The following is a 22,842-nucleotide window of genomic DNA, read 5'->3' as shown; positions in this document are numbered from 1 at the left end:
AAGCCTTTATCTGAGCGTTGCACGTCCGTGTTGGGTAAGTCCGGCAACGTGGATGGGTAACTGCTGCTGTGGTTTGGCTGAGCCAGCGGCGTTCGAGCAGTTGCTTCTTCGTTTGCACCGTGGCCAAACGCGTGTTGCCATTGGGAACGTGCTTTTAAAGTTTGAGCTCTGTGCTTTTTTTTTTATTTCAACGCTTTGCCAGGTTTCACACTGGACTTATCTGCCTGTGGGTATTGTTTTCTGGGTTGTTTCTTTACGGGGGAGGATTTTTCAGAGCTTTGCTAGTGTAACAAGAGCAAGTTTGCCTTGTTTCTTCTGTAAATTACTGCTACTCGCGGAAAGTGGTATGTACGAAACTGGTGTGCTGTGTTTCAGTGTGGAAAGGGAGGTGGTGGGAGAAACTACAAGACATCTGTTTCCCTTTCATATAAATTGTGTAGGTGATGCTCTTGCACGGAGAGAGCAGCAGTCCTTGAATAAACACTAGATATATTAACATTTCTAACGAGTAAATTTATGGATAATCTCTTCTGTTGGAGGATTTATTCTGATTTGAGAGCAGCAGCCTCGGGGGGAAATTAAACCTCCCTTTAAATCCACTTTGTTCAGCCCTTATACTGGGACCTGCTGGTAAGTCATGTCGTCTTCCCCCAGCCCTCCTATGGCCCTTAAACCAAGCAGCCCAGAAGGTGAGGCAAGTTAAAGGTTTGTGGGATCTCAGTAAAGCTGCAGGTCCGCAGCTGCTGCTGGTTTGGCCCTCGACGCTGGAGTTCCCGTGGGCTGCCCCCAGAGCCTGCAACGCCGGTCTGTGCCCCGCTGCTGGGCGCTTCCGTGTCGGCCGAGGCGTACCTTTGTTTCAGGTAGCTGATTCATGGCCCTTCGTGTTTAATCACGGTTTCTATAGCAGTGAAATCTCTAATGAGAGGGTGGAGTTCACTTGCAGTTCACCGGGGGTTTGGGGTGAATATTGTGGCTGATTTGTGGAAGTTTTCTGCTGATCAGTGATTTTTATAGGACTAACGGTGTAGGATGTTCTGTGTTAGTGGTGCGTTAAGCACAAGCATTCCTTCAGTTTTTGTACTGTGCTGCCTTGCTAAGGAAATGCAGGAGGAGGATTCTTTATGCTGTGATAAGTTCAGCTTCCCACGTTCTGATTATCAGTCAAGGTAGCAGAACCTCTGGATCACACGTGGGTGGATGGTGCCGTGTCCTTCCAGCACCCTCCACAAATCATTCCTTCAGGCTTTGGCATTATGCAGTCCCTTCTGTTGGCTCATGCGCTGTCAGGACACTCTTTACAACTGCTGTTTAACCCCACCTTACTGAAAACCTCAAACTCCTCGGTGTTCTCAAGGTGACTTTGCTGCGGAGGCAATTCGAGCCTTCATTCTTAGTGCCAGGAGCAGGGATTTTGATTTGCATAATCAAGATAACGTGGAGGATAGGGTTTCTTTGTGTATTTAAAGCTGTGCGTCGCCTTGCTCTCGTGTCCTGACAAAATATGGTGCGTTGTGGAGCTTACATTGCAGCGTTGGTCCGGGAGAAGTGCTTTTAGCCAAATGTGTCCTCAGGAGCTGGCTGGCCCTGCTAGCAGCGAGTCGGGCTTCAGCAAAAAATGACTAATTGAAAACTTCTATGATTCTATGAAAACCTCGTCTTGAAGCTGTTATTAGCAGTTGCTCTGGAGGAAGCGTGACAGCTTGTGCTGTTGTTTTCATTTACCACTGTCCACTCTGTGCATCCTCGCTTCCCTTTGGAGCACGAGTGCTGTAGAAGCGAACAAACGGAGCCTTCTGGTCCCAACTTCGGGTTCTGAAGTGTCACGAGACTTGCCTCTGACAGCGAGGGCAGCTGAAATGGGAATGCGTTGGGAGTGGATTTGTGTCTGCGTGAATCAGAATCAGATTGTCAAGAGTCTGCCAGAGACGCCGATTAAAAATCCTGGTTCTCAACCGCGTGCAAGGTTCGCTGGCGCGACTTTTGCCTGTGTCCCATGGGTGTATTGGGTTAAACGGCTGTTCTCAAGCCCCGGCAAAGCAGTCGGGGTATTTGGCACACGGGGAGGTGTGTGCCAGCAGGCTGCTCAGTGCTTCCCTTAGTGGTGTGGCTGGGGGCAGCCTTCCGTGCCTGTTCCTTGCGGTTTCAAGTGCAGAGAGACTTTGCCCGCTGCTCGGAGGCGTTGCAGGTAACGTGGAGGTCCCGGTTTGTTTGCCGGTTCCGATTGTGTTGAAGGGAGAAACTCACTTTGAGGTCTGCTTGTAGTAGTTGGGGCATGAGAGCTGCTAGAACTGTATTGGTGGAGCTTTCTTGCAGTGCAGGCTTGAGTCTTAAATTCAGCATCCCCACAAGCTCTGTCTTCAAGAATAATTACTTGCTAGAAAGCTGTACTTCGGGGAGCCGCTAAGAGGGCTGTGATGTGTAGCAGTGGCCATTTGCCTGCCTTTAAAGTGGCCGGTGTGGGGTGCAATGTTTGCTGTCGTTTAGGGAGCTCGGCAAACAGTTCCTTTCAACATTCTTCTGGCTTTTAAGCAGATTGGATAGATTTTGTGAGTCTGGGCAACCAGAGGGGTGGTTCTGTCAGGTGAGACACTGCCGTTTGATGGGATGAAGTATAACGATGCGTGCAATTTGTAAGAGCGAGTCTCTGCCAGCTTCCCTAAAGAGCACGTAGGGGGCCACAAGAAGAATGAGGAAGATTTCACAGCCTCTGGTGCTTGTTGTTCTCAGTGTGTGTGTGGCAAAGCACACCAGGAATCTCCTCCTGCAATGACTTTTCCCCTCAGCAAAGCCAGCAGGCCCTGCCATGAATCCCTGCAGGCCGCGGGGCCTGTGCTGGTGGCCGTGAGGGAGGCGGGAGGCCGGCCCCCAATTCAGCGTTTTATTGCCCATTCTCAGGGCTATCGCTTCCTTTGCGAAGGGGTTATTTCCTTCCCGTGCTGTGGTGTTGGATGGGAGGAGGGCACACAAGAAAGTGACGGCCTGTGGGGGTGTTTGGGGCAGGTCGCGCCTCAGCCCGACCAGGACCCTCTCCGTCAGCCACAGGCCCCACGGTCAGAGGGGTGTTAGGGGATGGGAGTTTAATCAGGAGTTTGTTCGAGCTGTTTTGGGGCTGGAGCACTGCTGATGTGGTCCCTTAACAGCACGGTTTTGTTGGGCAGGCTCTGCCGTGAGGTTTTTGTGTCCCCGGCCTCTGTGGGACAAAGGCTGTGCTGGAAGCAGAGCGGGGCTTCTGCACGGCGCTGCTGGCCGGCTGGAATCTGGAATTGCCTTTAATTGTGCGGGGAGCTTTTCCACTGCTGCTTATTCCAGCTTAGAGTGGGGTTTTGTTGCTGGCTGCTCCCAGGAAATGGGAGCAATGAGGGGCAGAAGGAACTGGTTGAACTGGAATCCCAGTCCTGCCGGCCTTGGGCTGGGAGCTTGCTCAGGGAAGCGTTTCAAACCCTGGGGCTGGCATCTCTCGGCACCGCAGGGTTTTGCTCCGCAGCACACTGGGAGGGTTTAATGGTGTAGCTTTGTAGCAGAGACCTCAAATCAACTTCTAAACGTGAGCAAACAAATCCTGTTTTGTCAAAATCGTGGATGCTCAGGGGTATCCAGCTTCGAAAGGCACAGCTTGGCCTGCGTGGCACAAATGGCACAGAGAGGTAAGGCTGGCATCTTGATGCGGAAAGGGTGAACGGAGGAGCAGGCAGGATCCGATGGTTAACAGCAGGATTTTTGAGCCTGTTTGTGGTGCTGGGAGCCTTGCTGCCCTCCTGCCTTGGTCTTATCCCTTCTCTGGGACCGCAAGTGTCGCGCTTCAGTGCCAGACCTCTGTTTTGGCCTGCAGCTGTGTAAACACCTAAAACTGCTCCACATAGAGAAGAAGAGGCCCTGTGTATTCACTCACTCCTTTCCTTTATACTGGAACAAGTGTTTGTGGGCCATGTGACAAACAAATTGAGGAACTGAATTGGATTAAAACCAGCTGTTTCTTCAGCAGGCTGGTTTCGGCTGGGGTCAGCTGCTCCACGAGCTTCCTGATGCTAGCGGAGAGGAGGGCAGGCAGCGCTGCTCCCTGCAGCCAAGTCTGACACCACGGATCCTTCTTCACAAGGCATTTGGGGGTTCAGGTGTGGTTTCTCTGGTCTGTGCCTGGCTGTCCTCACCTGGTGCCTGCACATTGACTCGTGCTGCTCCCTCGAGGAAGCTTTTGTGTTCGGTAGTTTCTCCAGCTTTGTTTTCAGTTCAAGCTGACCGGCAGTCTGTGACGCTGCAGGCACGGAGGAGCTGAGCTGAGCTCTGTAGAGTTCAGGTGTTTGGCTCTGGGGGCTCCTCGGGGCTGGTAGTTCTTGGAAGCCTGTTCTTTGCTTTGGGTCACGCAGGTGAATGCTTCCTCCTGTCAAAAAGCTTATTTAATCCCAAATTCAGTCTCATGTTACGTTATCAAGACATTGGAGAAGTCGGGGTGCTTTGTCTCTTGCTGTGGCGAGCTCTTTGGTGCAGATACAGGAATGGGACACAAAGACCTCATTAGTTTGTGCTGTGGCAAAAGCTGTCTGCAAGATGGTTAATATCCAGAGCTAACCTGAGACCAAAGGGGAACCAAATGAAGAAGCTGGCCACTTCATTCCCTTCGGTTGTTAAAATGAGGATGGAGCTGGGGAGGTGTCATGGTCGAGCAGCCTGAGCTCATCCCTGTGGCTCTCTCACCCATCCCAAGGACAGGAGAGGTCACACAGGAGCGGTTCCAGGCCCCAGCAAACAGCCCTACATCACCAGCAGAGCGTGTGCCTGAAGGCTGTCCTTGCAGACTGCGTGCTGGCTGCCGGGATGTGCGAGCACATGCGTGTTAACTTAGGTCCCAGCGAAAGCCACGGTAGGTTTGTGTTCCTTTGGGTGTGGGTGTTTTACAGCTCACCCGATTCCGGAGTGGCTGCTCGGTGCTGTTACCCAGCTGCTGGCTGTAAGCTGTGTGTCCAAACACTGCTGTTTGTAGACACCTCTTGAAGAACCGGAGTGTTCCCCGCACGGAGTCATTTAGGAAATGCCCTTGTATAGGCAAACCCCACAGCTGGCTGACGAGCACCCTCTGGCCTCATGTGAATTGCATCATATGTCCGGGTGATGTCAGAGGAAGGACACCGACCAGTCCTGAAGGCTGCCGTGAGCGTCAGTAATTGTCAGAGGAGGCCTGTGAAGGAGGCTCAGGATGGATCAAGCTGCAGTTCCTTTGTACAGCGAGATAGCCAGTCCTCGATGACCTGTTCTTCCTGCAGACTGAGCTTCTCTTTAAGAAACCTGTCACCGTAGGTTGGTGTCATCCGTGCAAATGCAACCATTTTTTGTCCGTGTCCTTTCAGCACAGCTTGGCTCTGCGTTGGGAAGCGTGGAGCGATGTGCTGGGTGTTGAAGGCGGCAAGGCTGGCGAGCTGGGAGGGCTGGGAGCGAGCTGCTTATCTCACATAGCAGAGCTATGCGGCAAGGCTGCTGAACGTGTGCCCTGCACGTGTGCCAGGGCCAGTGGACGTGTGGGAGAGGGCTGCTGGCAGCCAGGCGCTGGGATCTGTTCCTTAGAAGGGCACGGGGCTGGGGTCGGGATGGAGAGGTGCTGAGCCCCACATACGTCCAGCAGCGCTGCACGCAAGCAGGACACGCAGTGCTACATCTCCAGAGCTGAGGGCATCGCCTCGGAAGCATGAGCTGTGCTGAAGCATCTTTTTTCTCTTTCAAATGGGAAATTTCGCCACCTGCCGCCTTCTGCTAGAGCTGACCCCAGAAGGTGTGTTTTGCAGGACTAATGCCAGCTTTCAATTAAAATGGAGCCATTCCCCAGCTGCAGGTAAGGATGCAATCCTAACATCATTTCAGCATCTCTTCACGTTTCCAGAAATGCTCTGTGTTTATACGTGTGGCTTCCAGATCTTCATGCAGCTCTCTACCTCCTGGAGCTCTCTCAGAGCCGCCTTTGAAGCCTTGAAAGCAGAGTCAAGTGTGTTAATTTCTCTAGTTTGTATGGGTCAGCATGGACTTAGGTCCCGCTAGGGTTAACATCTCTAAAAAATGCGATGTGGAACAGGCGTATTGAGTGACCTCATCCTTCAGTTTCACTCCTTTTTTTACGATTTCACTCCTTTTTTATAATTTCACTCCTTTTTTACACATTGGGTTGCGCTGATAGACCGAGCCCCTTCCCTTCTTGATACTCGTCGGGAGCGCTGCTGGAGGCGGAGGGGTTGGGGTACTTGTGCAACCGTTCCTCGTGCCGGCACCTATCAAGAGGCCTTGTTTGCTGAGCAAACCAGCAGTTTCTGGGCTGGTTGATAGCCGTGCTGGGGAGCGTGGGGGGGGTCAGCGTGCTAACGAACCTGCTCCGATGTCCAAGGACACAGCATTCGAACAGAACAAAAAGGCTGAACCCGGCGTAAGAGAGAGGTCACCAGAGAATCACAGCTTACAGCTCATTTTTAAGGATTTTTCCTAGTCTAGATTTGGATTTTAACTCTTGCGTGAAGCTCCTGACGTGCGGTCACCGACGTTGACTCGTGCCCACCGTGAGAGGTGTGCGTAATTCTCGCTCAGCTCTTGGATCTCGAGGTGAGGTGAGCCAGCCGGGTGTGCGGGGCAGTCCTGTGCTCCTGCCCGCAGGCACCGCCTGGGATCGGCGTGGTTTTGTAGCCCTTGTTACGGTGGAAGGTCCTTTTGTGGCCGAGAAGAAGCAGCGGTTAATTTGCTTGAGCTCTTAACCGCAGCTAAATGGTTGGAAATTGGCCTTCCTGAGCTGGGGTGGCTGAAGTGGCAGCAGGAGGAAGCCTTCCTGTTCACGGGGGGGTTTCAGGAGAGCGTCGCTGCTTCCGTGCACCAATTCCACGACTGTCCCCAGCCTTGGTGAACGTACCAGGCCAAATCCTCCAGGACGTCTGGAAGGAGAATGGCCGAGTGTGAATTAGCAGCGGGGCTGATCCCTTCCCGAGGCTGCTTGGAGGAGCACTACGAAAGGCTCCGCTTCTCCCAGCGATCAGAATCAGCTTGGGGCACGTAATTAGCACAGCCCTCATGTAAATGTCGTTAGTGCTTCGTAGACTTTGTGCGCAGCGGTGAGAATGGAACTTCTGTTTCTTAAAAAAAAGGAATGTTCCTGCTCAGAAACTTTATGGGCTTATTTTCACGCTGGGATGCCTTCCTGCCCCGTACGGGTGTTGGAAAGAGTTTGCCAGATCGGTAATGGGAATTCGTCCGTGTTTTCCCTGTTGTGGTCGGGGCACCTTTTGTTGAAGCTGTGGAACACAGGCAGGATAAATTCTGGGGGGAGGGCTTCTGGAAGGAAATCTCTTAATCAGAAATAATTAAATTCTATAATCAGATAGTGAAATAATTAAATCAGAAATAATTGAATTGTATTGAGATGGGGGAAGGAGGAAGGCGGCTGCAGCTGAACTACAAACTCTACCCGAACAGTTTAAAACGCTGAACCAAAGAATGGGATGGAAGGTTGCTGGAGACGAGGTGATGTGATGGCAGAGTGCCCGTGCGGAGGGCAGGGGTTCGGTCCCAAGCAGCTGAGCTGTGTCCAGCTCAGGAACTCTGACTCCATCTTCAGATCACTGAAGACACCTACGCAGCGCAGGTTTCCGGTGCTTTTTTTTTTCCCCAAGAGGTGCAAACGTTGTCTTTCAGTGCGGAATTCGTTTAGAGGTGCCTCTTCTGTGTTCTTGATCGTGCACCGGTGGGAGCTCGGGCTTTCACCAGCACCCCGTGGGTCGCTTTTCCTGGGATGCAGCCGGGTGTGCGGCGGCGCTGAGGGTGCTCAGGGAGGTTTTGGCATCAGCCAATGCCCAGCAGCAGCTCCTGACTCCAATGCTGGCTTTTTGTGAAGCTCGGGTGAGCTGCTTGGGAAAGGGGAGATGCTCCTCAGGGTTTAGTCTGTCTTTTCAGGGTCTCAGCACTGCTCCTTCCCTGATACGATGCAGGACGCCGACAGGGCGCATCAGGCTTCGGCTTTGGGGCCGCATCCCTGCTTGTTGACGTTTATGTGAGAGCTTGACGGGGGCTAAACTAATTCCCATTGCTTCTCAGGCAAAAAGAAGCACTTTGCAAGCTAGCCTTGTGACAGCTGAGCTGAAGAACGGCCTCGTTTCGGGGAGGAAATGGTGGTTGCAGATGAAATCTCCTACCCAGTCATAATTACGGGGGCACTACCGCAGCATTAGCGTGTGCTCAGCTACTTTGTTTTCACTGACAGCTCGACGAAAATGGAAACCACAAATCTAAGGCAAAGGTGGTTTGTGTTGTATCCCAGACCAGAGGTAAGGAACCCTGTCATTACCTGCCTCTCGGGTGCGTGTCCTGGTGTGCACGACGAGGGCAGGCCCCGGGCTGCACGCCGCGACGGGAGGCTCGCCTCGCCCCGACGTCCCAGCAGGCTCAGTGCTGTGCTTCGTGGCCAACAGCTGCGAGCAGGGAGCTGCCTTTGTCCCCGCGGTATTGTTTGTCAGCTTCAAATGGGTTTTATTGAGTGGGTTCTGTAGCGAGGCCCTGCTGGGCTCTAAGAGCAGCTCTTGCTGCTCGGAGAGCTGCAGGCTTCCTCGGGGACAGGGAAACCTTTGGGCTGAGTCCGTGCAGCGCCGAGCCCGAGCGGACGTGGTGGGTATTGGCGCGTTGTCTTCTGCAGGAGGGGGTGAGGTTCTTCCTTGGTCCCTGTGCAGATTCAAAAAGAGGTGGGAGATGTTAAAAACGGGGGAAAATGGGACTTCACGTTCGGTTCACTCCTACAGTCGGGTGGCAGGTGCGTTTATTTCTATCACAAAGTTGCTGTCACAAGTCTGCTTTGTGGTATTGGGTCTAGCTCCGCGTGGGCTGTCCCGGGCTTGTGGTCTCCTGCAGGTTCCTCACCTCGCAGGCAGGACTCCAGTCGCTTCCAGTTGCGTCCACGCTTCTCTAAGGACAGCGTAGGTCCGTGCTGTTGAGAGCAAATTGACGTTCCCTGCGAGGTGAGGCACGAGAAGGAGCTGCAGGGTGAGCAGGTACGCGCTGATCACGAAGGAGCTTTAGTTCGTTGGGCCGGGTTGTGCCTGAGGACGCGGTGGGAAGGTGCCAGCGGCGGAGCTGAACCCAGCTGTGGGACGAGCAGGGGCTGGAGCCCTCCTCCAGCCACGTCTGCACCGCGTCTGCTCCCCCAAAAAGACACATGAGTGGTTTGGGGAGTGCAGCAAGCCGGGAAAGGTCTGGGAGAAAATGCAGGCTTGTGTTGGTGGCCAGCCTTTAGGGTGGTTCAGGGCGGTCAGGCTGAAGCCTGTCTTTTGGGTGCGAAACCAAAATTCTCAACGTTTATTCCGCGTGTTGGTTTATAGCTTTTGGGGGGGTGGAATTCAAGCCTTGTTTCTGAATATCCACAGGCCTGAGGCACAGGGACCAGCTCCTGAATGCCTTCCCTTTAGGCTGGTGCAGCCCTCTGGAAGATGAATGGGATGCCAGGCATTTCCCGGTCCCCCACGTGCTTCCCATTACTGCACTAATTAAATTCACACAGGCCTTGCTCTGCTGCAGAAACCGAGGCTGGCGTTCCTGGAGCTGTTGAGGCATGCTGTGGTAGCTCAGGCAGTGGTGATGTTGCTCCCGATGTGGGGCTGCTGTGCTCGAGAATTCAGTTTGTCATCTCGCGTGTTTTGAAAAGCGGAAAGAAATAGTATGGGCGGCCTGGGTTTGGGGCAAATTAGCTCTATTTGAAATATTTATTGGGTTTTGCCCGCAGCGTGCTGGGGTAGGCGCTGGTGAGTGGGTTCGTTTCCTTCAGCCCCGCTGCCAAAGTGAGCCGGGCAGCTGGAGAACTGGGGTCCTCCGTGGGAGCTGCTCTGAACACCTCAGCTCTTCTCCCCCTCTCCTTTCGGGGTGCCCGGATTCGTCGGGGGACGAGCAGAATGGGAGTGTTGCCGTCTTCGCCGTCCAAATTTATTAGCACATTTCGGTAATCTGTGTGTGTTGGTAGATTTAAGTCCCGGGTGGTGGTTTCGTGGACGACCAGAATGTCTTCGACATCCTGACGTAATTACGTCAGGCTTGGTCCCCCGGCTCTTTTCTAATCAATTTCTGCTCCGGGTTGCCTTTAGTTCCCGTCTCGGGCCTCTGCAGATGGGTCACGGTGTTCAGCCCGCCGTGTCTGTGTGTACGCCTTCCTCTAATTTATGGGAGAGGTTTTTGCAGAACCGTTCTGCGGCTGTGGGGCAGCTTCTGAGCGACGCGGTGAAGCGCTGGGCGTGCTCGCCAGCCAGAAGCTTGTCTTTTAGGAAACCTTTCCGAGCTGTGTCGCTCAGTGTCGGACAGACGGAGGGGACGGGGCGCTAAATACCAGCCGCACGCAGACGGGGGGGTGACCTGCAGGTGAGGAGCACATCCGTCAAGCCTTCTAGGGAGACTTCCACCTCTACTCAGCAGCAGAGGTAGAGCTGAAGTTTTGCAGCTCAGCTGTCAGCCAGGAATCCGGAGGGGGGGGACGGTCTCAAGCTTTCAGTGGCTTAGGGCTTGTGTTTTTGGGGAGGCTGCTCAAGGAACAGCCGTGCCTTGCTGCCTCCCTTTGGATGCTCTCATTCCTCTGTCAGCTTCCAGTGTGGGCACTTGTGCAGGAGCGAGAGCGTCTGCCCTCCGCGCTGCTCAGCCCTTCTGCTTTCATTTTACGCCGCCTCTGCCAGGGAGATAATTTTGGTCGAGGCGAGCCCTTCGGCCGCTTCAAGGACAGCGCGCAGGGAAGCTGCTCTGCTCTGTTCCTGCTGCAGGCTTTTTCCCCGAGCGCGTCCACGCCTCCAGCGTCGCTGATGGGCTGCCAGGAGGCCTGGAGGCGAATGGGTGTTTGCTGTTCTGCTGGCTAAAAAGAAACAGCATTTGTCACCGGGAGCTTGGAAGTAACCTCGGTGCCGTGCGTTCTTCCAGGCTCCTGGCTTTTTGTTTCAGGCTCGGGGAACTGAGACGCCTGGGAGAGGCCGGAGGGGGCTGTCTTGAGAGTTTGTGAGCTGTTTCGAGGGGAACAATGGAAAAACTTGGCTGTTTGGCACGTTAGCGGGGTGGGCTGGCCGGGTGGGAGCCCTGTTCGGGAGCTTTCATTTCTTTTTGACGTGCTTTATGATGGCAGTTCTCCTGCCTTGAAGAGGGGGAAACTGAGGCACGGGCAGACCACTGCCTTGTCCGAGGCTGAGCGCCGCTCTGCGACAGAGCTGCAAGTGCTCAGCGCTCCGCACAGCGCGCCGGTGAGCGTGAGGGTTCGCTGAACGAACCGTAAAAATGATGAAAGAGGGGAAAAAAAGCCCCTGGCCGAGCACACCTCGCGGCCACAGAGGACGCAGCTCCCTTCCCTTCCCAGATCCTCGCTGGTAATGTTATAGGACTGTGCCCCCCACAGGCAGCTGCCGCGCTGCAGAGGATTATTTGCTGTTTACTTGGGGAGCCCGTTATTAAACGCTGCATCCGCGACGGAAAGCTGCCGCTTTCATGTGCTGCGTCGCCTGCTCAGTTCGGATTTCTCAAAACCAGTCGTCCGAGTGCTCTATTTGCACTGCATTTCTGGTTGTTACACCTCTGAATTTTCCCTCTCTTTCCGTTGCTGTCGCTTCTCCTACAAGGTCTTTTCCCTTCCGCCCAGCAGCCGCCGTGTTTGGCTCTTCAGCAGGCGGGGAGCTGCGCGCCGTGCTCCGGGTCGAAGAGCTGGGACCCTCGTGAAGCCAGGGAAGCTGCAGGGCTGCTAACGATCGGTGCAGCGAGCCGTGCTCGTCGACGCGTTGCCAGCTCGGGCTGCGAGAACAACTTGCTTTAATCTGTGTCGCTTTCTGGGGTGGGAATATTCTGATTTACCTCCGGGACGCGGAGGAGCTGACCTCCCCTTCGCTCCGTCTGTGATGTGCGTGGAACAAACTGGGTCAGCGGAGGCTGCTCGGAGGGTTTGGAAAGCAGCGTTTTGTAGCAAACGCTGACGATTGGAGGACACGAGCAAAACGGGGGGGTTTTGTAGGTGGAAATAATTTGTTACTAGATGAAGTCAGAAAAACAGGCGATCGTTTTGGCTTCTGCTGACCCGCAGAAGGGCTCGTGCGTCTCCTCCTGTCTGCACTGCTTGGTCCAGCAGGATTTTGGAGCTACCCTCACACCTTGGCTTGAATTTTTAGTAGTGCGCTTGGTGTGCTTCATCTGTTCTTTTTTTTTTTGCTGGCATGCAGAAGCTGCGTGCCAGGAGAACTTCCCTCGTGGTATTTAAACTCTTCTGCACCCGTGCTATAAGCTGCCCCTTGGGAGAACCGCTCCGTGCTGTTGAGTTATTTTGCTTTGTAGAAAAGAATTTTAATATTGTTTACCATGCTCTTAATCTCACGGCTGGCGCGGATAAATGGAGTTACTTCAGCCCTTCCCCTGGGGACTTCATGGGGCTCCATGGGCAGCGTACCCGTGGCATTAGGTGGAGTTATCTCAGCTTTGCAAAAATCCTCTCATCTGTCCTCCCGGAATGAGTAATGGGTGGATGAGAGAATAAATCGTTGTGTTTTTCAGTGCCTTTCTGGAAAGGGATGGACGACCAGAACTGGTGGTGCAGTCGGTAAGGTTTTGATGTGAGCCCAGCCACAGACGTTTCTGAAAAGCTGGGCTCGAGGCGCTGAAAGAAATCCTTCTGGTGGCTTGGTCTGAGTAAAATTTGGCGAGCTGGAGGCTCAGAACCTGCCCCGACTGATGAGCAGGCTGCTCAGAGCCGGCCTTGGTCTGCGGCCAGCCCTGTGCTTGGTGTCCCGCTGCCTGTCAGCTCCTGCGTGTCCCCTGCGGGTCTCAGCTGTCCTCGGGTCCAGGGGGACCCGCTCTGCAGCGCGCGTTTCACAGACACGGCCGCGAAGCAGGATGGAGCTGGTGCTCTGAGTCCTGCTCGCGTTTCATTTATTGCCTGACTTTTTCCAGCAGCACGCCGGGTCGCAAGAAAGCGTCTTCTGGGAGGTCGCCGAGCCAGCTTGGGTTCGTTTCGTGGGCGCTAGCTAATGGGCTAATGCCAGACCCTGCTCCTCGGGCGAGTTGGTGCTTATTAACGCCTCCCTTTCCCTCTCCCCTGCTAATGGGGACAGCTCAGGACCGTTAGGAGAGCATCCTGTCCCTCCCCCACACCCTTATTTTTTTTTTTTCCAGGCAGCCTCTGGTTTTGTCTCATTACAGTCAGAGCCCTGTGGTAGCTGCCCAGCTGCTGTCTGGGCTGAGGAGCGGTGATTTAGAGCTGAGCCAGCGCGGAAAACTGCCTTCGCACGCCCAAGGCGAGCCTGCTGGGAGACGCCGCGGAGAGGCAGCGTGCCACCTCGCGTTGGAGGAGCTGTCAGTTCTGTACTTTAGCCGGGGGGCGGGGGAAAGCAGCCCACGCTGGCTTGGTTTTAGTTGGACTTCTTGAAACAGCCCACAGTCTGAGAGAGGCTGTTTGGTGTTAGTGGAGGAGACGGGCAGCGCTAGATCAGGCGCCTGCGAGGAGAGCGGTGCAGCTAATGAGCTTCGCTGCGAAGGCATCCGAAAGCGCGCAGCGGCCGAGGGCTGTGGGCAAGGCTTGCTGCAAATGAGCACACACAAAGTAGGTGAGCTGCGATCAACAAAGCCGCCCTGCCTGGCTCGCCCGAGGCTGGAAAAACACGGAGCCGCGGTCCGCAGCTTGGCAGCGACTCGGGGTCTGGAGCTGGGGGTGTCAGGAGCCTGTCCCCAGCCCGTGGCGTGCTCCTGCGGGCGGTTTGGTTCGCATCTGGGGCGGCTCTGCCTGTGTGCAGGGCAGCTGGAGCAAGGAGCAGCGACGTGCACGGAGATCCGGACCCCGCACTGCTGAGGGACTGCACGCGATGGAGCTGAGCCCGGGGGCAGAGCTGGGGCCCGCCCCGTTCCCTGCTTTTCCAAGAAGAAATGGGGCAGAGAGCGGCTCAGGAAGCACCGCGGCACGGCTGCGAGGCTGTCCTCCCCTGTTGTGCAGCTGCTGAGCTGGAAAAAAGCCATCACCTTGCTGTTGCGAGTTCAGAGTCGACGGAACAAGAATATATTCTTAGATTGGTACAAGAGCAAAGGAAAAAAAAAAAAAAAAGGCCATGTGTTTGAGCTAGCGAGCCAGACAAAGGCTGCGCTCCTGCTGCCCGGGGTGCCGAGGGGCATTGAGAGCAGTGGCAGGAGCCGTGCTGGGAGCACGTGGCTCGCTGGGGCAGGGGAACCTCACGCAGCTGCCGAGGGAACGGCCGAGCTGGTAGGGGCTAACGGCGGTTCTGCGTTCGGCAGGGCAGGGAGTCCCAGGCGCCTGTTTGCAGAGCACTTCCCAAATAACCCGCTGGCAGCAGGGTGCGCGCTGCTTGCTCCGTGGCTCGGGTGAGCAAGCGCCCGCTCCCTGGCGAGGCAGAGACACGCGTCCCTGCTTCGGCAGCCTGGTGGAAACGCCGGGAGCCCTGCCGCCGCTCGCTCTAGCCTCGCGCTCGGACTCTGCTGTGCCTTTTAAGCTGGTGCTGTTAATAAGCAGCTGGCTGGCTGCAGCGCTGTGCTGCGAGCATCCCTCCCGCTACGGGCGGAGGTGCTCGCAGCCACGCTGGCAGGCGATGACGGATGTCCTTGGTGCATCCAGCCGGTGTCCAGCGGCGAGCAGGGCCGCCAGCATTGGTATTCCGGGCACAAACGTGCCCCCTGTAATATGCAAAGCTCAGCGCAGCCTGTGCAGGAATGCCCTTGAAAGGCAAATTAAAGCCAACTCCCTGGTGGCTTCGGGGGAGTAGGAGGGCTGCTGTCATCCGCGCTGAGCTTAACGGAGGCTTTGAGGTGTCTGCTTTTGTTTCTCTCCTGCTTCCCCTCCCCGACAGGGCAGGCAGGGAGACCCGACGCGCAAACTCCCCGTGCGGTGGAGCTGCTCTGAGGGGGGGGTTTGGTCTGTGCGCAGGTGCTGGCTGGATGCCCGTAAAAACCTTGGTGCTCCTCTGCCTTCGGTGGGGAGCCTTCGGCCTGGTTTTTGCACGTGGTGTCCTTGTTGATGCAGGCTTTAGGATAGGTGCTGTCCGTAACAGGTGAGTTAGCTCTGTTTCAGCGGTGTCCATGGGTTAAGCTTTAGGGATCCTCGGGGTGTTTCCTGAAGAACTTCAGCGCAACCCACCTCCGAGGCGAAGACCGCCTGATGTTCTGGGGTGCCCGACTCGCTGCCCCTATCCGCGCAGACAGCGCTTCCCCGTGCAAAGCCATTGAAAAGCTGTGCTTGCCAGCGATGCTTTGAGCATTAATTAATTAATATCGAGGCGCTCTCCCCGTCGCAGAATGCTGCCGCGGCGCTGTTCCGGCTGCAGCAGCGAGGTAGCCCGGAGCGCGGCCGCCCGATCAAAAGAAGCCTCTCGCCCACGCAGCTCAGCAGAGCGAAGCCCCAGAGCCCTGCAGGCGCTGCCTTGTTCGGAGCCACCTCCAGCGGGGCCGTGCTGGGCTTCTCTCCTCTGCCGCCGCCGTGGGAGCCAGCACGTGCTGGGAGCTCGGCTGGTTGTCGGCTGGAGGTGACTCCAGCCTGTTAGCTCCAGCAGCGGGGATGGGCCGAGGTGCTGAGCCCTCCTGGGCTTCGTGGTGAAGGGTTGGGCTGAAAGAGGCCACGGACAGAGCTCTTCCCAAGCCCCCCGTGCTGCGCCTGCTGACGTTTCTTGGTTTTGTTTTCATTTGAGCTTCCCCAGGACAGAGGCTCCCTCTTTCTGAAATGCTGAAGGTGTTTTTATGGAGCTGCACACGTAGGTCAGAATCGAGATGTCTGCTGATTTCCCCAAAATCAGTTCCTCTTGCACCTCATTTCAGAAGTTTCTCCAAAGAAAAGCTGCGCTTGCTGCTAACCCTGGTTCCTCCTTCTTGTCCTCTTTCCCCGGTACACTCAGAACCATCTTGACGTGACGTGAGCTCTGCAGTCCTTCCGTGCACGTGCTGTTCTGTTTTTGCTAGATAAGCATGAGCCCTTCCCTTTTACGGGAAGCACATGTCCTTTCGAGGAGGCAGACGTGATTTTTTTTTTCCCTGGGAGGGAAGGTTTGATGCTTTGCAGCTGTCGCACCTTGACTTGGTTGCGCTTTTCTTTCCCGTTCACCCCATGCGTGCTCAGAGGCTGCCGACGCCTTCACAGAGGGGTGAAGGCACCGCGCTCTTGTTCCTACTTTGGGGCAGGATTCCTGCTCTGGGTCCTCTGCACGTCTGTTATGTGTGGGCTGAGCAGAGCTGGTAGGGAAGTGAAATGAACCCCAGGCTTTGGTCACGCTTGGAAATTTAATTTGTCTCAATTCTGTTTCCTGTTTTTTGCAGGAATTGCTCAGAAAGCTAGCGTGCAAGAGGAATGGAGGAGAACACCGGTGAGTACCCAGCTGTCTTACCGTCGGTCGTCGACCTGTTCTTTCTTCGTTTGCTCAGTACTGTAATGAACCTTGGTATTTCAAACTTCGTCTTTAATTCACGTGTAGATGATGATTAGAAAATGAGATCGTTTGCCAGATGCACCAGTTGCAACTCCGCCGCAGTAACGGTGCGGACCGGAACCGATCAGAGCTGCGTACTGAACATCTGGAAGATCTTTTTTGAAATCTCCCATCTGTGAAAGCTGGAATACGAGTGCCTTGAATATCCCCAGCTCTTGAAAACAAATAACATCCCCTTTCTGAATGGGTAGGGGGCTAGAAGTTCTGAGCTGGTGTGTGATTTGAGCGAGGCACGTGGCAAGCCAGAAAGAAGGATCAGCTCCTGGTAGTGCCCGATTTCTTTCTGAATTTATTTCCCTAGGCTGCTCCCTCTTGCAGATGTGAGATGTTTTTTTTAAAATTAAAATTTGGCTTGAAAGCTCTTGCTTTAGGCGCTGCCTACTACTTGACCTGAGGCAAGCAAACTCTTTGCTGTGAGGTTTATCTGATGCAAGCGTTTGGTTGCGACTAACAGCGGTAGAGTTTTGCCTTAAAGAATGCTCCAGTGACTCTTCCAACTGTTTGCCTAACGTGGTGGTGCAAGGCACTGGTTTTACGGCCGTTTTTTCCTCCGCCATTGAAGCGGGATTTGCAGGAGAGCTCTTGCCTGCCCCGTGGGAAGCCGCTCTCCACCAAGCGTGTTAACCTCACATCTCGTGGACCACGCTGGGGCAGTTGGTGAAACCTCCCCGGCTTGTGAGGAAGTGCAGCTGCGTGACCGCAGCGATTATTTCTAGATTACTCCCCTGCAGTCGGGTGACGCCATCCTTAAAACGTGAGAATTGACGTGCTCGGCGTGGCAGGTCTACCAGCCCGGCCGCTGAAGGCTCGGTTTTGACTCGCGCAACAGCTCCGAGCCGAGTGCGCGCTGCATAAAAACACGTCGGGCTTATAATCCTGGCGGCAGGGTTGCTGCTGTGGCCTCTGATTGTTAGCCTGGAAGGCGCGCGTTCGGTTTGTGGTGACCGCTTTTCCCTTACGGTTTGCTTGGGGCAAGCTGAGCCCAGCTGCTGCCTTTCCGGGGGAGGTGGGTGAAGGGAGCGCGGCGCTGGCAGCCGAGGCTGCGGAGACGACAGCTCCCTGCTCAACCCCATGGGCTTGGAGCCTGTCGAGGTTCCTGGGAGCTCTGACTCCTGATCTGAGCAGCGCTGGTGGCCTGGGATGGGAAAGGCCTCGTGTCCCGTTCGCGTGGTGCCAGCTGAAGCAGAACTGCCTCCCCAGACCTGCCTCCCCTCTCCCTCTGAATTCAGCTGTGAGGGGTGAGGATGGAGCATCTGTGCTTGGTCTTTGCACACTCAGACACCTCGTGCAGCTTGGTGGTGTCAGTGCTGGGAGCTAAGAGCCCCGCGTTAACAATAGAAACAGCTGGGTCTCTTATTGCTATTTTTTTTTTAAATTACTTTGCTTTTAAGGATGCTCATTCTCCAAGTGCTGCTAAGCTCAGGACTCCTGGCTTGTTCCGGGCTCTGAGGCTGGAGATGAGGTAAGGCGGAGCTGCGCGCAGGAGCTGCGCTCAAGTCCGTGCCCTTTGTTCCTTCAAAGCCTGGCGCTTTTTGATGCGTTGCTGTCCTTACCTGGTTGTACATTAACTGCCCTCACAGTGCTGCATGGCTTTTGTTTTAACTGCACGGGCGCGTGTTCAGAGCTGGTGTGCTTCGAGCGGCCGCTGGGACCGCACAGTCGAGCAGAAATCCTTTTTAGCTGTCAGGCTTCACTAGCCATGGGTGGGTGGGGGAGCTCCTCTTTGGCTGCCTGCCCTGGCTAATTAAAAACGAAATTTGCTGTTGTCTTCAGATTTTAATTCGTGCTCATCCCTGAAGACTACTAGGAGCTTGGTCTCCAGGCAGCTGCGGAGAAGTTTCAGAGCTTGTTTATACACGGTTATCTTAGAGCAGGTATGCAACTTAAAAATTTCCTCTCAACCCAGCCACGGGTGGGTTCTCCAAGCAGAGAGAAGACCGTACAGAAACTCCTCGCGAGCCTTGGGCCGTGGCCTCGAGCTTGTAACCGCGTCAGGAACGTGGCCGTGCCTGCGTTGTACAGCCGGGGCAGCGTCAGGTGGCTGAGCTTCCCTCTCGTGCTGGACTAAGCAAAATGCAGTTCGCTGTCGGCTGTGCCTGTGCGACTGGCACCGGCTTAGGGAATGCGTCAAACGCTGAGCCTCCGGCTGCCGAGCAGTGCTGGAGACCCGCTGGAGGCAGCAGAGACGTTGGAGTGGTAGGAGCGGGGTGGCGGGGGGCTCTGGGCAGCGCGCTGCCCCCAGCCCCGCGGGCGGTGGGAGGATGGAGGCCGGCGAGAGGAATAAATGAGTTCTAAATAGAGGCCGTGTGTCGGCCGTTTCTCCTCTTTCTGAGGTCCCACCTACGCAAGTGATCTGCTGAAGGGAAATAGCCCTGGAACATTGCACCCCGTTCGGATCCTTCCTGTCGGAGCGCTGAGGGTGAGGGATCACGCTCTATTTTCGGAGCGCGTTTCTGCTCTTGCATTCGCTGCCCACGCTGCCCAGAGCCCTCCTGGAGCCTGCTCTCCTCTTAGGCTGCCGTGAACAAAGCTCCGGCCCTTTCCTTGGTGAAGGGATCATCTTCAGAGCCGGCATTCTCTCTGCCTGTAAGTTGTGAGACCCTTAAAAAGCAAATATTGAAGTGGAAGCTTCGTGCCTGGCGGGACAAGCCTCACCTTATGCCCGTGGTTCCTGCAAAGCGGAGGTGTTGGAGCAGCCTGATGAGGAAAGGGGCCTGCAGCTCACCTGTGTCCGAGCTGAGCATTCCTGAGCTGCCATCGGGGAGCTCGGCGCTGCCTTTATCCACAGCAAGCTTTTGTTCTGGGGTGCCTTTCGCTCCTGGAGTTCAGTGCCCCCTTTCAAATTTCTGCTCGTGGCCGCAGGCTTCATCTGCGGGTTTCGGGATAAACCCTGTGGTAGCTGCACCCACAGGCTCCTGCCCAAAGCTGCTCCTGTTACAGAACAACACTTGAGATACCAAATTCATGGCTGCTTGAAGAACCTTCGGCAGTTCTTTCTTTATTCGAGGTTGACTTTCATCACCCTACCTCCTGCTGTGCTACTTTTTCCCAATTCTTTTCCTACTAAAAATAGGAAATGCTCTTCAAGTCCTTAACCTCTGTGCAAACAAAGAAGTGATTTGTTTTAGCGTCTACGCTGGGCTACATGCCTCATAAGGAAAGCAGCGTGACCCGAATCTGCTACTTTTGGGCACTCAGGCTCCCAATATAGCCTGAGGAAAGGCAGGGGGGCTCGGAATGTGAATATTTCTATTGCACGAGCTTTGCTGCTTGGTCCTGGCAGAAAGCGTGGCTGGCTTCCCAATCCCCATTTTCACCCCCCAAAAACGAGAGCGGTGCCATCGGATGCTCTGAGGCTCGGAGCCCTGATGGAAACGAGGGCGTGATCGTGGCGCGTGCGGAGGTAACAGGGCTTTGAGATCGCTCCTCATCCAAAGCACGCCCGTGGAAGCAGCGCTTGGTAGCGGGGTGCGTCCACCGCTGCCAACTTTTAGCAACCCAGCTGTGGCAGAGGAAGCTGAGATCGAAACCAAGCGTCAAGCCATCCCGGGGCTGCATCGCCCGAGCGGGTGCTGGCACTGCTGCCTTTGATGCTCAGAAGTGACGGGTGCTTTGGTCAAGGTTCGCTGCTGGGAGCCTGTCCCAAGACGCTTTAAGCACCGGCTTCCAGCAGCCTGCTGCCCTGGGATCTGAAATAACGCTTTAATTTCATACCTGGGACGTGTGGGTCCCCTGCTGCTGCTCGTCCTTGGCCCAAGGAGCATCTCCTCCCGGTGGGGACCTGGGAGTGAGCCGAAGGCTTCAGCCTGGCAAAGTGTGCGAGGGGAAAACAAAACCTGCTCGGGAAAACCAGTTTGCTGCTTCTGCGCCAAAGGTGTCCGCCAAGCGGCGTTCTCCTCGCCCTTTGTTCATGAAGCCTTTTGTTTTTAGCAGCTCTGCTGAGGGAGTGGCTGCTGGGATGGAAAATGTTTTCCTTGTGGGCTCGGTTTGAATCCAGGGAGAGAGATCGTGAGCGTGAGTCCCCACCTGGTGACTCCGGCGCGGATCGGCGGCTGGCGGCAGAGGCGAGGACTTTGCCAGCCACAGGTGGAGCTGCCTGCGTGGGACAGGTCCTAAACCCGCAGCCCTGAGCAGGGCCAGGTCCTAAACCCGCAGCCCTGAGCCCGTGTAGGGCCGGGGCTGAGGGAGGTGCCCGCTGCCATCGGTGCCTTCCTCTCTGCAGAAACAGGGCAAGGCTTCGGAGCTCCAGGGCCATCCCTCCGGTCCCTTGGGTGCCTTTCCAGAAGGGAGCGATCCACGCGGGGGGCAGGCAGGGCACTCGGTGTCCTTTGTAATCGTGGAAGGACTCGGAGCAGGGCTGGGGACCGGCTGGGTGGGAATCCCCTGGTGACAAAGCCTCAGCTGGAGCCGAGCTGCTTTGAGGCTGCCGCCAGGACAGGCGTTTAACAATGCTGGTAGCATTTAGGGGAAAAATGGTCAAATGTGAACTAAACACTCTCTAACCTACCCGAGAGCATTATCCTAAGTAAGGAGTGCACTTGACACGTTAGGAAAGTCCTTCGGGAAACAATCCTGACAGCCTTTTGTTCCCGAATTTGCAATGGACATTCGGGTTCTTAGCGCAAATCAGGTGCTGAGTGCTGTCAGGGTGCCCGGGGCAATGCGTGCCGAGTTCTGCCTCCCGCGTTTGCAAGTGATTCAGCTCAGCTATCCCCCTCCTGGTTGGCTTGGCACTTAAAAATGAGTAATAATAAAAATATATGCCCAGGAATTCCCCCTCTGAACAACCAGAGGAACCCAAACTCTCGCCTCATCTCTCTGCGACTCCGAGCCAAGAGTTTCACAGATTTTTTTTGCTGGCCGTCCGGAGTCCTCGTAACTCTGGCAGCCCATTTTGAGAGGCTTCCGAAGCTCTGGTAGTAAACGGGCACGTGGCTTCTGCAGACAGCTCTGCCTGGAGGAAAGCAGCGTTAATTTTGGTGGTTTTGTGGTTTGGGGTCCAAGCTGCGGATGTGCTGGGAGGGAGAAATTTTGTCTTAAGGGCTGGCTGGAGGGAGATAGAGGGACGAAGGCTGGTGCTGGGTGGGAGATGCTGGACCTGCTGGAGCGCTCTGCGATGGAGCTGAGCCGTCTTACTCCTCGTATTAAGAGAGAAAACCTTGTAGGGCATGTAACCAGTCCTCGGGGTGATTCAGGCCGACTCGCCGTGAACTAGTGAACGTGGAGGTATTGTGGTTCAGTAAGTAGGGCGCCGAGCAGAAGTGTTAGATTGCGAGAGTTTCTAGTTGTCATTTTCAGCCTGGACCTTAAATTCACCTTGCCCTCTGGAACATTGTTTTCTGTGCGTCCTCGGGAGACTTCGGTAGCGGATTTTATGGGGGCTGGGGATAGGAGAAGCCTGCCTGGAACCAGAGGTAAGTGGGTTTAGTTTAAACGAAGTGACTTTTATTATTACTGTTTCTCTTGGGTCACGCAGCGGCAATGTGTCCGTGCTGAATGGCAAAGCTGGCTTGGAAAAAAACCCCAACACCGAATGTTTGCGGTGGTGTTGGTGCCCTTGCGAGCTGTAAAGGGTGTTAGCTGAGCCAGCAGCTGGTCGGGTTGAACACCCACGCCTTATCGCTGCTTTTTTCCCAGCTCTGATTTCTGAAGGTGCCTTTTGTCTCCCGAAAGGCTTGAATGCAACAAAAACCCCCGCTACCTGGCGTGGCTTTCCTGCGGGTGTGGGACGGAGCCTGGTGCGACCGGTGATGAGCACGGTGTGGTCAGCTTGAGGAGCACTGGGGGAAAATGATGCTTCAGCCCAGCCTGGCCTTGCCCTGCTTCAACGAGCCCAGGTTTTAGGGTTTCTGAAGGATTTAACTGGCCGGCTTACGGTGCATTCCTGCTCCTCTGCACATTAAAAACAACATAAAAGTTGCTGCTTCCCCTCGAACCATTCAGCCTGCTCTGGAGCTGGAAGCGAAGCGCCCTAAGGTCCTGTAAGGAGGCCGGGACCGGTGCCCAGAGCCGGGCACAGCCCCCCCGGCGCCCCCTGAAGCCCCCCGGTGCCCCCTGAAGCCCCCCCGAAGCCCCCCGGCTGCTGCCGCCGGCGCCGAGCCGGGCGCGGCCACCAGGGGGCGATCGCGACCGGGGCCGCGGAGCTCCGAGCTGGGGGGGGGGCTTCGGGGGCTTGGGGAGCACCCCAGGGCCCTCCGCTGGGGGGTTTTGGGGGAGACTCCGGGGGTCTGTGGGGCTCCGAGCTGGGGGGTGTCTTGGGGGGCACTCTGAGACTGTGGAGCTCTGTGCTAGGGGGTTTTGGGGAGCCCCAGGGCCCTGTGGAGCTCTGTGCTGGGGGGGTTTTGGGGGTGACCTGGAGCTCCGTGGAGCTCTGTGCTGGGGGTGGGGGGTCCTGGGGGGCCACCCTGAGGCT

At 55.6% G+C, this 22,842-nt stretch overlaps 1 protein-coding gene across 3 annotated transcripts in view; it reads left to right on the top strand.

The window, feature by feature from the left end:
- Positions 1-10,342: 10,342 nt before the first annotated feature.
- PHACTR4 (phosphatase and actin regulator 4) overlaps positions 10,343-22,842 on the top strand; it is a 43,561-nt gene continuing 31,061 nt past the window's right edge. The window contains exons 1-2 of one of the 3 annotated variants that reach the window (XM_035345739.1): positions 10,343-10,415; positions 16,261-16,307. In XM_035345739.1, the coding sequence (XP_035201630.1) occupies positions 16,292-16,307 (16 nt within the window). In that variant the 5' untranslated portion in view covers positions 10,343-10,415; positions 16,261-16,291. Of the gene's footprint in view, positions 10,416-16,260; positions 16,308-17,821; positions 17,893-22,842 lie in introns of those variants that run through there. The other 2 variants (XM_035345741.1, XM_035345740.1) reach the window with 2 other exon arrangements.

The sequence above is a fragment of the Oxyura jamaicensis genome, chromosome 23 (assembly GCF_011077185.1).
Source record: "Oxyura jamaicensis isolate SHBP4307 breed ruddy duck chromosome 23, BPBGC_Ojam_1.0, whole genome shotgun sequence".
NCBI lineage: Eukaryota > Metazoa > Chordata > Aves > Anseriformes > Anatidae > Oxyura > Oxyura jamaicensis.
This window is presented reverse-complemented; position numbering and strand designations above follow the sequence as displayed.